Consider the following 13611-nt stretch of genomic DNA (forward strand, 5'->3'; position numbering starts at 1 on the left):
ACACAACACTAAAACAACACGAGGCACGTCACAAGACTGGACTGGAGAAGGATGGAGAGAGCGGGTGAGGTCTTACCAAGCAAACTAAGGTCTGAGAAAACCATGCAATCCAAGTCAAGCACGGAGAGAGAGAGAGAGAGCGAGAGAGAGAGAGAGAGATGGAGAGTGTGAGACAGAGGAATGGATAAACTGATGGAGGAGCCAGAGCTAGACGTTTAGCCGTTGACTCCATAAGCAATGAGGAAGAGATGCTGTTGGGTCTATAGATACAACAGGGTCAGTAGGAAAACAGATAAACAAACAAAACCATAGGCAAAATATTAAATCTGTCCCAAGGAAAAAAGAGTTAGGATTACTTTATGCCTCCTTGTTAAAAATCCAAATATAAAGCCGATATAAAAACTCCATTCATGCGCCTGTTTAACTTTGCCTCAACATTAGCACTACTGTGAGCTTGGAGGATGGAGCATGTGTCAAAAGAAGAAGGCAGCTGAAAAGCTTTAAGCTGTGCAGCATTTAAACCCATTAAGACCTGGAACGCATCTGTGTCACTTCTTGATTTGAGCTAAAAAAACATTATTTTACACTTTGGCTATTCAAAAATAGCAGATATACAAGCTCGTAGCGCGGCACTCGGTGCCGTGCTACGAGCTTGTAGATCTGCTATTTTTGAAAAATCGTGAAAATGTGTGCAAATCTTTGAATATATATTGTTTAAAGCAAATATTTTTAACTCTATTCTTTGCTTCTGGGGGTCCCTTGGAACAAAACATTTTGAGATGGGGGTCGGCGGCCAAATACATATAATTTTGGGGGTCCTTGACGTGAAAAAGTTTGAGAACCGCTGATATAGAAACATATGTTTTTTTCAGAAAACTGTTGGGATTTAGAAGACATTTGTAGAATCGGCTTCAGGTCTCAATGGGTTAAACTGATAGCCAACCGCTATCAAGCGGAACACAGAAAGAAGCTAGGAGCTGTAGAGATGAGAGGATAAATGCGAGAAAGAAAGAGAGGGGGGGGGGGGGGGGGGGGAGAGAGAGTAGAGGCTGAAGGGAACTTAAGGGAGAAACATTTTGTTTAAGGCGAGGTTGGAGGTCATACACACCGGAATACTCCACTGGGATTATGGACAAAAGCCACAGGATGACACACAGGAGAAAGAGAGATGGGGGTTAGCAGCAGCAATGGTAGAAGGCTAACATTCTGTATTAACATCAGAGCTAGCCAAACGTATAAGTGCTGCTGTGGCACCTAACAGCGTCTGGCAGCATTGCAGGAACTGGTGCTAGAAGCAGCAAATTCAGCTTGTTAACTGTTATTTAAAGGAGTAGTTCACCCCCAAAAAATAATTATTTTGTATTAATTACACACCCCATGAAGCACTTGAATTCATGATTTATTTATGTTTTTGTCGCATTCCTAAGCCAATAATTTGATGACCAAGCGGAGTCAGGAGTGAACTACTCTTTTTTAAGACTCACCAAAAATCCTTGGTTATTTGTTTTATTTATTTTTAAACAAGTTAAATGATTAGTTTAGATGTAAAAGCCTTTGTTTCATTCAAGCATACAAGGAATTATAAAGGTAAAAGTATAGTAATTTTGATTGTTGACCATTAAATCCTGTTGGAAAGTTGGTTAGCTATTGTTTGCCTGATGGGTATAACATAACCACAGGGGAAAAGGCCTACATTTTACATTATGAAAGTACTCAGCAGGATGGGTGATTGATCGGGTATGGTTCAACTCAAACTGCAATTCCTTTTTAACGCAAAAACCATAAAGAAAGGAGATGATGACAAAATTAATGTTATTCGTGTCAGTGTGCTTCACTGCTTGCTTCACCCAGATGTTTTTTCCGTCAAAAACTTAAACCAATCCAGTACAACAAAAGAGCAATCAGAGATACAACCAGTGATGGAAAAAGTACTAACATGTTTTACTTATGTAAAATACTGCAATATTTGCGTCTGACATGTAGTGGAGTAGAAGTAAAAGTATTGCAAATTGGAAATACTCCAGTAAAGTTAAAGTACCTCAAAATTGTACTTAAGTACAGTACTTGAGCACACATACTTAGTTACTTTCCACCACTGGATATAAGAACATGCTAAGCCTATATTCCGTTACAGTGTGGTGTGGTGTTGACAGGACCATGGTGGCTGTGTTCTGTAACTTGTGTAAACTCACCCAGCAGGTCAGCTCCTTCATCCACGTCCCCGATGAGCCCCGTGCCTGCAGATGACAGCTCCTCAAACAGGGAGTCTGTGTTGCGGTCAAATGCCATGTTCTCAATGCCTTTGGTGGGAGTGCTGGAGGAATAATAACAATTTGACATCAGTTCTCACTGCACATGGCTTTTGTTTTGACTTTAACCCATTAAGACCTGGTGTGGCGACGGTGTATGTTTCTTTTGGTCAAATGGAAATTGCATGATAGTCTCATAGATGTAAGGGGGTTGTGCAGAGACAGAGAAATGTAGAGAGAGAGAGAGAGAGAGAGAGAGAGAGAGAGAGAGAGAGAGAGGGAGAGGCGCCTGATCAATGGAGCAATCAAAACCACTATTAAAAAAAAGCATGTGAAAGATATAACTTTCACATGCTTAGTTAGCCATTAAACCTTTCACATCTGCGTGTGGCTAGGCACGGTGAATGTCTCCCCACATTCTTAATCACACCAAACCCACGTCCCAGTTCAGAATAACCAATTTAACCTGGTTTGCACTACCTGGATGCCTTGTATCCACTGAGATCCATGTCCAGCTCCGGGGTCGACTCGATGATATCCTGCACATCGGAGCTTTCCTCCTTCTCGGGCAAACCTACACACAAGAAATACCACGACAGCCATGAGATTATAGGACAAGTGACCGAGTGAACTTTTGTTGAACTATTTGATTTTCACTCTGATGATCCGACAATTACTACACAGTCTAATCCCCAGTGTTCACTTATCCATGTGAAAAACAGAGAGTGTACTAAATGCACCCATACAGGTCCACTTGTTCACTCTCAGAGTTACATTGCAATAGAGTACATTCAGCCACTAGATGTCACACTTACAACAACTCTTATGCATTATTTCCCTGATTCATATCAAGCAATCTTGCAATCTTGTAGTTTGTAACATTGTAATGCAATGACTGCCTCAATTGATCTATTTAGGGAAAGAAAGTACCTTTCCCAACAAAAACAGAAGCACACAAGGATAATGGTGGCCGCAAGCTTATGCAGGTAAACAACAGTCTGGTCCCGGTAAAATTATTAAAATGATTCTTTCACGATCATACTTTTTGGGGAAGGAAAGCAATACCATTATTCGACCCCTTTTTAAAAGCCCTGTGGTGAAAATGTATTTTCTGTTTATTAAAGAGCTGGAGAGACGCAGAGACCCCTATTACTGAGCAAACACTCTATAGCTACTGTATGATTACTATCACAATATAGAGCTTTAGCCTTTTAACAAAAAAAAATGTTTTATCCAAAAATATCACTTACCCTACCTTTAAAATATAAAAATATATTTATGAACAAAAATCTCAAAACTACTTTTCTGGCATCTGCCACTTGAATTAAGGTGACTTGATTGGTTGACATCAAGAAGGGCCTGTCGGCCTCCTTCACGGCTTCTATAGTAGACAAACCCGCAATGCTATGCTTTGTTTTCAAGACTGTTTGCAAACGTCAGTACTGTAGCATTACAAAATGATATAAAAATGTGCGAGGCAAAGTTCCCGAAAACCTACCGCTTCCATACAGAATGGGAGGAAGACTATTATTTCCACACTATTTCCCATTCAAAGTGCAATTGACGTATATGTAATGGCCCCCCGCCAGGTAAAATGTTTTGGGATAATAATTTCACACTGATTTTTTTGGTGGGTAGATCTTGTTGAGCTGGTCATTTTAAAACGACTCACAGAAATGTGTGTGGGGAGAAATCAATTGACATAACAACTAAATTAGGGGAGGGAAAAAGCAAATAAATAAATACAACTGTTATAAATATGACCTTCAACACCTCAGAGTTTTACTGTGTGGCTGTCAGACGCCAGGTGTTTGACTCACCCACAGAGATGGAGCGGGTCCCGGGCGCAGCCTGCACCTCCATGCTCTTACTGCTCCCATCCTCCCTCTCCATGTCCGAGGCCGCGGCGGACATGGGCGTGACCGATTTAGAGCCGCTGAAGTCAGACAGCTCATCCTGAAACGGCGAGGGGCTGATCAGACAGGTTTATTTTCTTTTTTTCCAAGGCTGACACTAACTTTTCCCCACAAAGGAACCACAGCCACATTTTGAACATAAAAACAAAGACATGTAAGCACGCATTGGGACACCAGGGTGCAAAAGACAAAAGGAACCACAACACAAGACAGTATTCACCTTATTCCTGCCCTCTGTGGGCCTGGCCATGCCCACTGTGGGCGTGGCCAGTTAGGGGAGTAGGGGAGCTGGGGGGCGGGGGGCTCCCTTTTTCTTTGGTGTTTCGCCTTGATTGCGTCTACTCTAAACCCTAACATTTAACCTCACAAACACTATGCCTAGCCCTTACCTTTACCTTAACCCTAACCATAACCTCACAGAAATGATGCCTAAACCTAACCTCAAAACCCTGTCCGCCTGGGCGAAACACCAAAGAAAGGCTCCCAAGCTCTTCTGGAGCCCCATATAAATGAGTTTACTGTTTACCAGTGTTAACACGTCTGCTTATAATAAGCAATTTGGAGCTTTTTTTAAAAGTGTAGTTTCTTAAATGGGCTCGCTTTCCAATGTTTTTTAAACCAGTGGTTCCCAATTTTTTTCATGTCAAGTCGCAGACCCCCATCTGAAAATCAAGGTTCAAGGTCTTTATTCATGTCCCAAGAGGGACATTAATAAAATGTGGAAAATGTGTGGTGCCAGACATTAAAATATCTTACTTTTCCCCAATATTTTTGGAAAATAGCAGATCTACAAGTTCATAACGTGTCGTGATGTGACACATAGTGAGCTTGTTGATCTGCTATTTTCAAATAGCCGATGTAAAGTGGTAAAACTGAGCCTAGTTGCTTCTTTTGTTTTCATAGACCTGGCCGCTTGTTTCTTTTGCAAAATCTGGCAACACACTGATTACCTGCATTACACCTACAGTAGCAGCACACAGAGAAAAACTCAATGGTGCCCCCTGCAGAGGCAATGGCGGTGCCCTGGCGAAAGCCGGGAATAAGGTGAATAGCCCAGAATGGGAGCTTGGCAGGCTGAACATTGGAGCTCATACAGCAAATAGGAACTAAATAACACTAAACACTCACTACAATACATACAACACAACACAACACAGTATCACTGTACAGTACACATAACAGAGGAGAGTCCAATTTCTACAACATGACTCATTGCAGAGTCACCACTAGTGGAAAAATACACCTATAGATTTTTCTTTCGGGATAAAGTTCCTAATAATTCCAGAGGAACGTATTTAAATGAAACACCAATATTTCTAGACAGCTAAGCTATGGAAAATTGTTGCTCGGAAATTGGAATTAGGAAAAGGGTAAGAATAGACACGTAGAAAAACACATAAGCACCAAACAGACTGGAAGACGGAACAACAACAAGGAATGCACAGACAGAAGTCCACAGAATCCACAGATAAACCTAGAAACATAATCCATGAATACAGTGGGGGGGCGCCATTCTATCGCTGACACGCCACAACAAACACACCACAGATCCACACAAGACTTAAAGAACAGAAATAAGAATGGAAATAGCAAAGACATGGCCTAGCGCCTCATAAAAATAACACAGAGATAAACCACTACTCTCCAAAACAACTATTGATGAAAGAAATTAAGAATGTTGAGAAATGTTAATATGATCCTGAATATAATTAGCTGTGAAGCTAAAATATAAGCGTGAGAGGCCAAACTATGACATATAAAGCATGTGAATTAGAAACTACCATGCAATTTCACCAACATGAAAACAGCCAGATGCAACCAGCCCATTTGCAACTTAATTACTAATAGTTAGCATGTATGTGCACTGCTCAAAGTGGCACAACATTCTTTCCCGTATGCCTGAATTTGGAAAGCTCTGACTTGCTCCAAATGCAGAGCGTGGTTGCATGTAGCTCTGGTGGGTGGTGAACTATAGAGGGAGACCGGATGCACAAAGGCTGAGGTGATGCTGTTGAAAAGATGAAAAGCGGCGCAACGGAGGACACTACTGCAAGCCCACAGACACACAAACACTGCGCTGCTTGTGGCCCGTGCAAGCAACGGTGCTGTCGGTATACTTCTGCCAGTCAGCATTCATCCATCTACCTTGCAGTCCTCTGCCAGTGAATTCCCCCAAGCAGTGTCCTGGGTACTCTTACCCTCCCTTTTCTTTGGAGGATTGTCCGAGTCCAACTGCTTGGGAGGGGGGAGGGGGGACAGTTACAATGAGGAACATGTCTGCGGTAGCAATTCAGCAGCGGTGCATGAAGCAGATGTGTCTCTCTGTAAATCGATATAAGATTTGTCTGCGTGCGTACAGTAGATGTTTAAGTGCTTGTGAATGAGTGCATTGCTTGCTGGCTGAAAGTCAGAACTGTTAGTCATTATTTCGTCTTTGCCAAACCGTAGCATAGACAGCACGTTACACTCAGAGGGACCCAAATGAGATTTTAACAGTCTTTGTTGTGAGATATCTATGTATGTCATCCATTTGCAAAACAATATTTGAACTAAAGGCTGTCTAGTGGAAGTGAAAGCCCATTCTTAGGCCATGTTCACACTGAGATTTGACGCATGGCAAAACAACGGACACAGGTCTGCGTTGTCGTTCTGTGTTCTGCTGTGGTTGAGCAGATGGACCTGTTGTTTTTTATTCTAATAACAATCTCACTGGCTATCACAAAACGTTGCTGGATGGCGTTGCCATATCATTGCTGTCGGGTGTGAACCTAATAATGTCCAAAACTGTTACTTTTCAGGATTCAAATTCAAAAATAGCAAAAATAGCAGATCTACAAGCTCAAAGCGTGTTGCAATCCGCCACACTTTGAGCTTGTAGATCGCATATGTTTGCGACTTTGTGTGACACTGTAGCATGACGAAGTAGACCATTCATTTACGAAAACATTTAAAAAGTTGAAATATGGAGATAAGAGGTTTCTGCCCGACAGCAACGATATAATGTGTTGAACTAGTAGTCACAGTTGCGTTGTTTCACCGTGTTGCTCTGCAGCAACCTCTTCCGCTCCGGCAATGGACAAGGCTTAGTAAGCTACGTGGAAAAAGGTTGTTTTCTGCATAGCGAGCAAGTCTCAGTGTGAACTTAGTATGAAGCTTTGAATGAAGCAATTTGCAATGATTTAGGATGAATACATCTTCCAGTGTCAAAAGCAATGAGGGAATGATTTATGCTGACATCATGACACCAGGAACATCATTAACCAGTACTTGTGCAGTTACACAGTGTGAGAGAACGCTAGCCCACCCATTAATAGGTATTTTACTGTATGTCACAGGGACGCCATTCAAAAGCCTTCAAAAGGCCACGGCTCAACAAAGAACGTCCTGTAGGGCTTATTACGTAACGGCCAATCACGTTCCAGCTGTGCTCTTTCTCCGTCAGTGACTGGCTGCGAGACATGCAGTGGCACAGCTCCCATAGTGCACTGCGGCCCGGAGCTCATGTCCCAGTTTGAAGAAAGACGCAACGGGATGAAATACCTCTAGGTCTCAATGGCTGGTAAAGCTTGTTCCTATCACTGCTTAGGACAGCACATTGCAAAACCACCTTTAGAGGTGATAACCAACACAATGGTTTTAAGTACATGCATTGAGTACAAACTTCTGTATGTATGTCTGCACTGTACGTATGAACCGTATGTATGGTGGGGGGAGTTTAAAACATAACCTCTGGTAATTCCAGCTAAATACAAATCCCCAGAGAAGCATATCATGACATACAACTGAAGTAACAGAGCTGCAGGCCTAATTAGCATTTAATGTCCCTGATTTAACATGTGTGTGAGAGAGAGAGAGAGAGAGAGAGAGAGAGAGAGAGAGAGAGAGAGAGAGAGTCGCAGGGTGTGTGAACACAGAGGTTGCCTTGTTAAATCACTACTAAAACACACATCTCTACGCTCAGTCCTTATCAAAGGCTCTTTTTTTTTTCTTGGAACCAAGGCCATCCTCCTCTGCCCGGGTCGCTCCTCAGAAGGACTCCAGCTACCCAGCTGGGGACTGGGATTACACTGCAACCATCTGTATTTATCTTGATATGTACATTCGTCTTCATTTCAGTTTCACGTGTACCTATAACACACGTGCTCTGCAAAGAGTAGTTACATTTTGCACTGTTACGCGGTAAAATCCTGAGTGTTGATTTAACCCATTAAGACCTGAAGCCGATTCTACAAATTTCTTCTAAATCCCAACAGTATTCTAAACTTTTTCATGTCAAGGACCCTCAAAATTATATTTATTTGGCCGCCGACCCCCATCTCAAAATATTTTGTTCCAGGGACCCCCAGAAGCAAAGATTGGAGTTAAAAATGTTCGCTTTAAAACAATATATATTCAAAGATTTGTACACATCTTCACGATTTCTCAAAAATAGCAGATCTACAAGTTCATAGTTCATAGTAGATCTGCTATTTTTTAATAGCCAAAGTGTAAAATAATGCTTTTTAGCTCAAATCAAGAAGTGACACAGATGCGTTCCAGGTCTTAATGGGTTAACTCTGAGTGTATTTAATTACTCAACATGTTTGTTTGTATCGTGACTGAGGAAAACCGCGTGTGACCGAAACATTGCTTCTTAATACATAACTTCATGTTGCAAGCTGGCAGTGTGCGGGTCATTATGTATTGTTTGTCCACGCACCTGCTTTTAGACTTTTGGTGTAGATGTGCGAATGCTTTTTTTTTACTAACTCTGAGAGTGTACGAATGCAACCAAATGAATGGAGCCACTACTGTATGTCCATGTTTGGACATAAGGAGCGGCGGGCACCGTCGTCCACCCACCTTGAGGCTGGCGTTGGAGCGAGGCTGCGCAGCGTCTGAGAACCTCCAGCCCTCCGCGCTCGGCGTCTCCGCCCTGGCCTGGGGGTCGGGGACTAGCACGGAGCCCCCTCCTGACGAGGGGAAGATACCAAGGGAGAGGGGGCGCTCTTTCCTGGAGAGAAAGGAAGGATGACCGGATAATGGTTATTCATGATGGTGGTGATCAAAGAAAATAAAAAGAACATTCTGAAGATTCTCTTTTCAATCACTCCTCCCTACTCTTCTAAAACGTGTCTAAGCCACACGCCATAGACAACCAAAACTACTTGTCGCTGATTGTCAAGAAAAAGGCGCTCGGGGTGGGGCAGTGGTAAACTGCCTGCCCACTGCTGCGGAGGTTGCGGGTTCCTGCCAAGGGGCAAGTCTTAGATATTTACGATGAGGCCGACACGGAAGCTTATAAATGGCCAGAGTGGCGCTGTTTTACCCTGCACCGACCTGCGATGTCAGAAAGAATTTATTTTAACGCAAGTGAATGGGTTTTTTGACAAACTTTAGACTAGATTTTCTTACCGTAATAAAAATTGTCATAAATTCTATATGCTTCCAGTCGCTAGTTTAAAGTCTCCTTTCAATCATCAGGATATGCGTTTTGCTAAATTATGGTCCTATTTATTTTTAAATTGTCGATAAAGTAGGCTATTCTCTAGGAGGGGCGGGATGATTTGATTGACAAGCTACACAACCAATAGCATTCATTACAGATCACAGATCGCGACATATTGTGAGCTTGTCTGCTATTTTCAAACATTTTAGTACTTTTGCTTTTGGTACTTTAAGTATATTTTGATCGCAATACTTTTGCACTTAACATTTTGAACACAGGTCTTTTACTTGTAACAGAGTATTTTCATATTGTGGTATTGCTACTTTTACTTAAGTAAAATATCTGAGTACCACCACTGCTGCTGATTGCTTTCAATCAGCCACACTTTCCTACACACCAATCACACCTCATTCCCTCAACAAGGCGGTGCGTTTAAATACGGCTCCCTGCTACACTGGGTCTCTGCGTCTTGCATTACTCAAACTGATCAATGTTCTATGGCTTTAATGTTAAAATGCATTCAAGTTTGCATTACTCAAGTTAATCTGATTAAATGTCTTGCTATGGGCCCGCTCTTGTATACCTGGGGGTTTTGCATAGCGTTCCCTGATTTTGCTTAGCACGCTGCTGAGCAAAATGTAGGGAACATCTTAAAGAGCGGAGTCATTAATGCCCAGTTTAACTGTATTACATTTGTTGCAATAAATAGTTAAATCTATTTGTGACGTAAGTGTTGACACAAAGGATTCGATAGTGATGTCACCGTCATGCGGAAGTGTTTCAGACTCGTGGAGCCCCCGTGCGACCAGACTCATGAAGGCTGGAATGAGAACACAAAGGATTCAACAGTGATGTCACCGCCATGCGAAAGTGTTTCAAGAATCGTGGAGGCATTAACCACTTAATCATGAAGAAGGTAGTGCACGCACATCCCAAGTCCAGGTGCTTAGACAAACAAAGTATAAATGAAAAAGAATAAAGTCTGCACACTGGTGGTTGCGAAAAGCTCCAGAGTTTTATTGCTCGTCAACGTTTCGGCCCCTCTTCTGATTATACTTGGGTTTTTACCCCTTATTACTTTTAATATTCTTAATGTTGAATACTTTGCCATTGCCTAATAGGCCTTTATAATATTAATATTTGTATGTGTATGTGGTGCAGTGACTTACTTTCTCCTTTCTCTTTTTGTGATCTTCCATAGGGAGCTGGTGACAGGATTTCCTTCCTCCTGGTGCAGCAGTATAGGACATGTTTTTTATGGACAATTACAGGGACCTTTCAGGTTTATCTTGAGCCTTGGCCTTTATTAGCAGTTCTCTTGTTCCGTTATACAATCGTTTAGCCTTTTACTTGTCTTCTGTCTATTAGTGTTTTCACACACCTTCAGAACACCTGTAATAGAATACGCTCTTAGAGCTGACGTTGTTTTGTTTATCTCCCTGAGATTATTATGATACTTTGTTGAGGGATTTAGTGGCGACCCCCCCCCCCTATTATTTAGACCCTGTTAAAACAACTATCTCATGTCCTATGCTGCAGCATGTCACTGTGTGTCCCCTTTTGTTCTTTGTTTTTTGAGTACCTATTCTATATATTTACAACCATATGTATCGATCTTGGGAAACTTTAAATGTATTTTTGTTTATTGCTATTCTTGGATCTTGGGATGGGTACACAATGTTTATCTCCAGATATTTTTTACTTTATGCATTAGCCAACCTCCTGATTGAGTTGACTGCATGTGTCCTCACTTGCCCTATCAGGGTGAGCCTATCATTGCATAGTAGTACCTATATAAACCTCTGTGTATGCCCTTTCCCACTATATATGTCCTGATGAAGGCCTGAACAGGCCGAAACGTTGACGAGCAATAAAACTCTGGAGCTTTTCGCAACCACCAGTGTGCAGACTTTATTCTTTTTCATTAACCACTTAATCCCCAGCCTCTTTTGTCTGGCGCTGAGGACCGTCAGAAAATAGACTTTTTCACATTTGAAAGTGCATTTCTGTCCCCCCACATTCAACGGATATGCGAGATTCAAATATGTCTTGCCCAGAACTAATGCCGTACATAAACAGACGTTTGCTCCTTGCTCTCGTCACTAGTGCTGTCTGCCTGTGGAGATGCACTTCCTTCTGGGGAAGTGTTTCTAAAACATGAGGTCATAGGTCGTGGTCCCACCTGATTCGACCCAGTGTCCCCGATTCTGAGCTCTCATTCAGCTGCTGTATTTTGATCCTTTCTACGTGCTCCATGTAGTTATGGATCATCTGTGGAGAACAAAACAGGACAATGTTCTCAGTGTGTCCTACTCAAAACGCTTGAAGGTAGCATATTTAAGACTAGCAATAAGATTTTTTGTCATTATACAGTGGCTTCCTTTCTTTGCCTTTTTTTGAGGCAGACTTTCCTTAATTATATGTAGGATAGGACCCACATATAATTAAGGAAAGTGCCTAAAAAAAAATATTTATTTCATTTGATAATGTGCCCATCCCCAGCTGATCTCCTGTTGACCGCAACAAACTTGCTCTCTCAAAGTTTAACTAAGCATAAAGGCTACTGAAAAAATCAACAAAGGTAATAACTTTGCAAGAAAGACAACCCACCGAATTTGAAAAAAAATAGTTTTGCACATTCCTATTAAAGCTTTGTATTGCATCTTTTCCTTTGTTTCCACCTCCCCCTCACCTCTGTGTGTCGTTGATGGAGGGAGTTGAATTCTTTCTTGAGCTCTGCCTCTCGCTCTTCCAACCTGCCAACTGAGAGACAACACAACGTTCACTCACACACACATACACAAGGGTATTCAGTTGCTTATTATCAGACATGCTATGTTTTTATTATGCTACTGATGCCTGATGTTGAGTGGCCAAAATTACCTGGAGGCTAGATATTACACATAGCATTGCCGAACCACAAGGTGTCCAATATGAAAGTGGCTGCACTGTGTGTGTGTGTGTGTGTGTGTGTGTGTGTGTGTGTGTGTGTGTGCGTGCGTGCGTGCGTGCGTGCGTGCGTGCGTGCGTGCGTGCGTGCGTAAGTGCGTGCGTGCGTGCGCGTGTGCGTGCATGTGAGTGAGTGTGTGTGTGATAATGAAAAACACCTATTAAAAATATGTACGATACATCACTAAACAGATTATTACATTATTTTCTATCTATCTTCTATCTATCTAATTGAGTGATTATTCAATTAATCGTTTAAGCCCTAATTGTGTGTGTGTGTGTGTGTGTGTGTGTGTGTGTGTGTGTGTGTGTGTGTGTGTGTGTGTGTGTGTGTGTGTGTGTGTGTGTGTGTGTGTGTGTGTGTGTGTGTGTGTGTGTGTGTGTGTGTGTGTGTCAATGCATTGCGTGTGTATGACTGCATAACTTCACTCTACAAGCAGGCGACTGGGAGCACAAAGATGGGGTAATCTCCCTCAAATAATTTTGAATGGGGGCCGATATAGGAGGTGACAACAACGCCTAATCCCGTATTAGTATGTCAGGTTTACACTAAGCCAGGCGGACAGCTGCTGCAACACACACACAACTACACAGCATGGATGTATCAATTACAGCAGCTAAGGCCTGTTCATGCTGTCTGCTGATGTCATCCCTGTCTGTGTCTGCACTTAAATACTACAGAGTCATTTTATTACACAACCATGACTCGTCACAATTCAGTTAGACATAATGGACTAAATAAAGCAGGGAAAGGCAATGAAAATGTACTTTGAAAATGAAAACTTTTCAATTTGGCTATCCTTCCTACTGTATGTCAGTGGTTCTCAAAGTGGGGTCCGGAGACCCCCAGGGGTCCTTAGTTAATAAAGCGTCACAATCATTTTAACCCCTTAGGTATCCATATTTTATACTTTGGCTTTTCAAAAATAGCAGATTTACAAGCTCATAGTGCGGCACCGCCGCACTATGAGCTTGTAAATCTGCTATTTTTGATTTTTGATTTTTCTTTTTTTAAAGCGAACATTTTTAACGCAAATCTTTGCTTCTGGGGGTCTCTGGAACAAAATAT

The 13611-nt window shown here is 42.0% G+C and overlaps 1 protein-coding gene across 5 annotated transcripts in view; it reads right to left on the reverse strand.

Moving 5' to 3' along the window:
• The window catches only part of spag9a (sperm associated antigen 9a), a 50609-nt gene that overhangs the window by 29268 nt on the left and 7730 nt on the right, over positions 1-13611 (reverse strand). For 2 of the 5 annotated variants that reach the window (XM_084072855.1, XM_084072853.1), the window contains exons 3-10: positions 12286-12356; positions 11776-11864; positions 9008-9158; positions 6311-6397; positions 4070-4205; positions 2730-2823; positions 2193-2314; positions 1109-1120 (exon numbers count right to left, since the gene is read on the reverse strand). In XM_084072855.1, the coding sequence (XP_083928981.1) occupies positions 1109-1120; positions 2193-2314; positions 2730-2823; positions 4070-4205; positions 6311-6397; positions 9008-9158; positions 11776-11864; positions 12286-12356 (762 nt within the window). The remainder of the gene's footprint in view (positions 1-1108; positions 1121-2192; positions 2315-2729; positions 2824-4069; positions 4206-6310; positions 6398-9007; positions 9159-11775; positions 11865-12285; positions 12357-13611) is intronic. The other 3 variants (XM_084072857.1, XM_084072854.1, XM_084072856.1) reach the window with 2 other exon arrangements.

The sequence above is a fragment of the Gymnoscopelus microlampas genome (assembly GCF_963454915.1).
Source record: "Gymnoscopelus microlampas genome assembly, chromosome: 11".
Taxonomy (NCBI): Eukaryota; Metazoa; Chordata; class Actinopteri; order Myctophiformes; family Myctophidae; genus Gymnoscopelus; species Gymnoscopelus microlampas.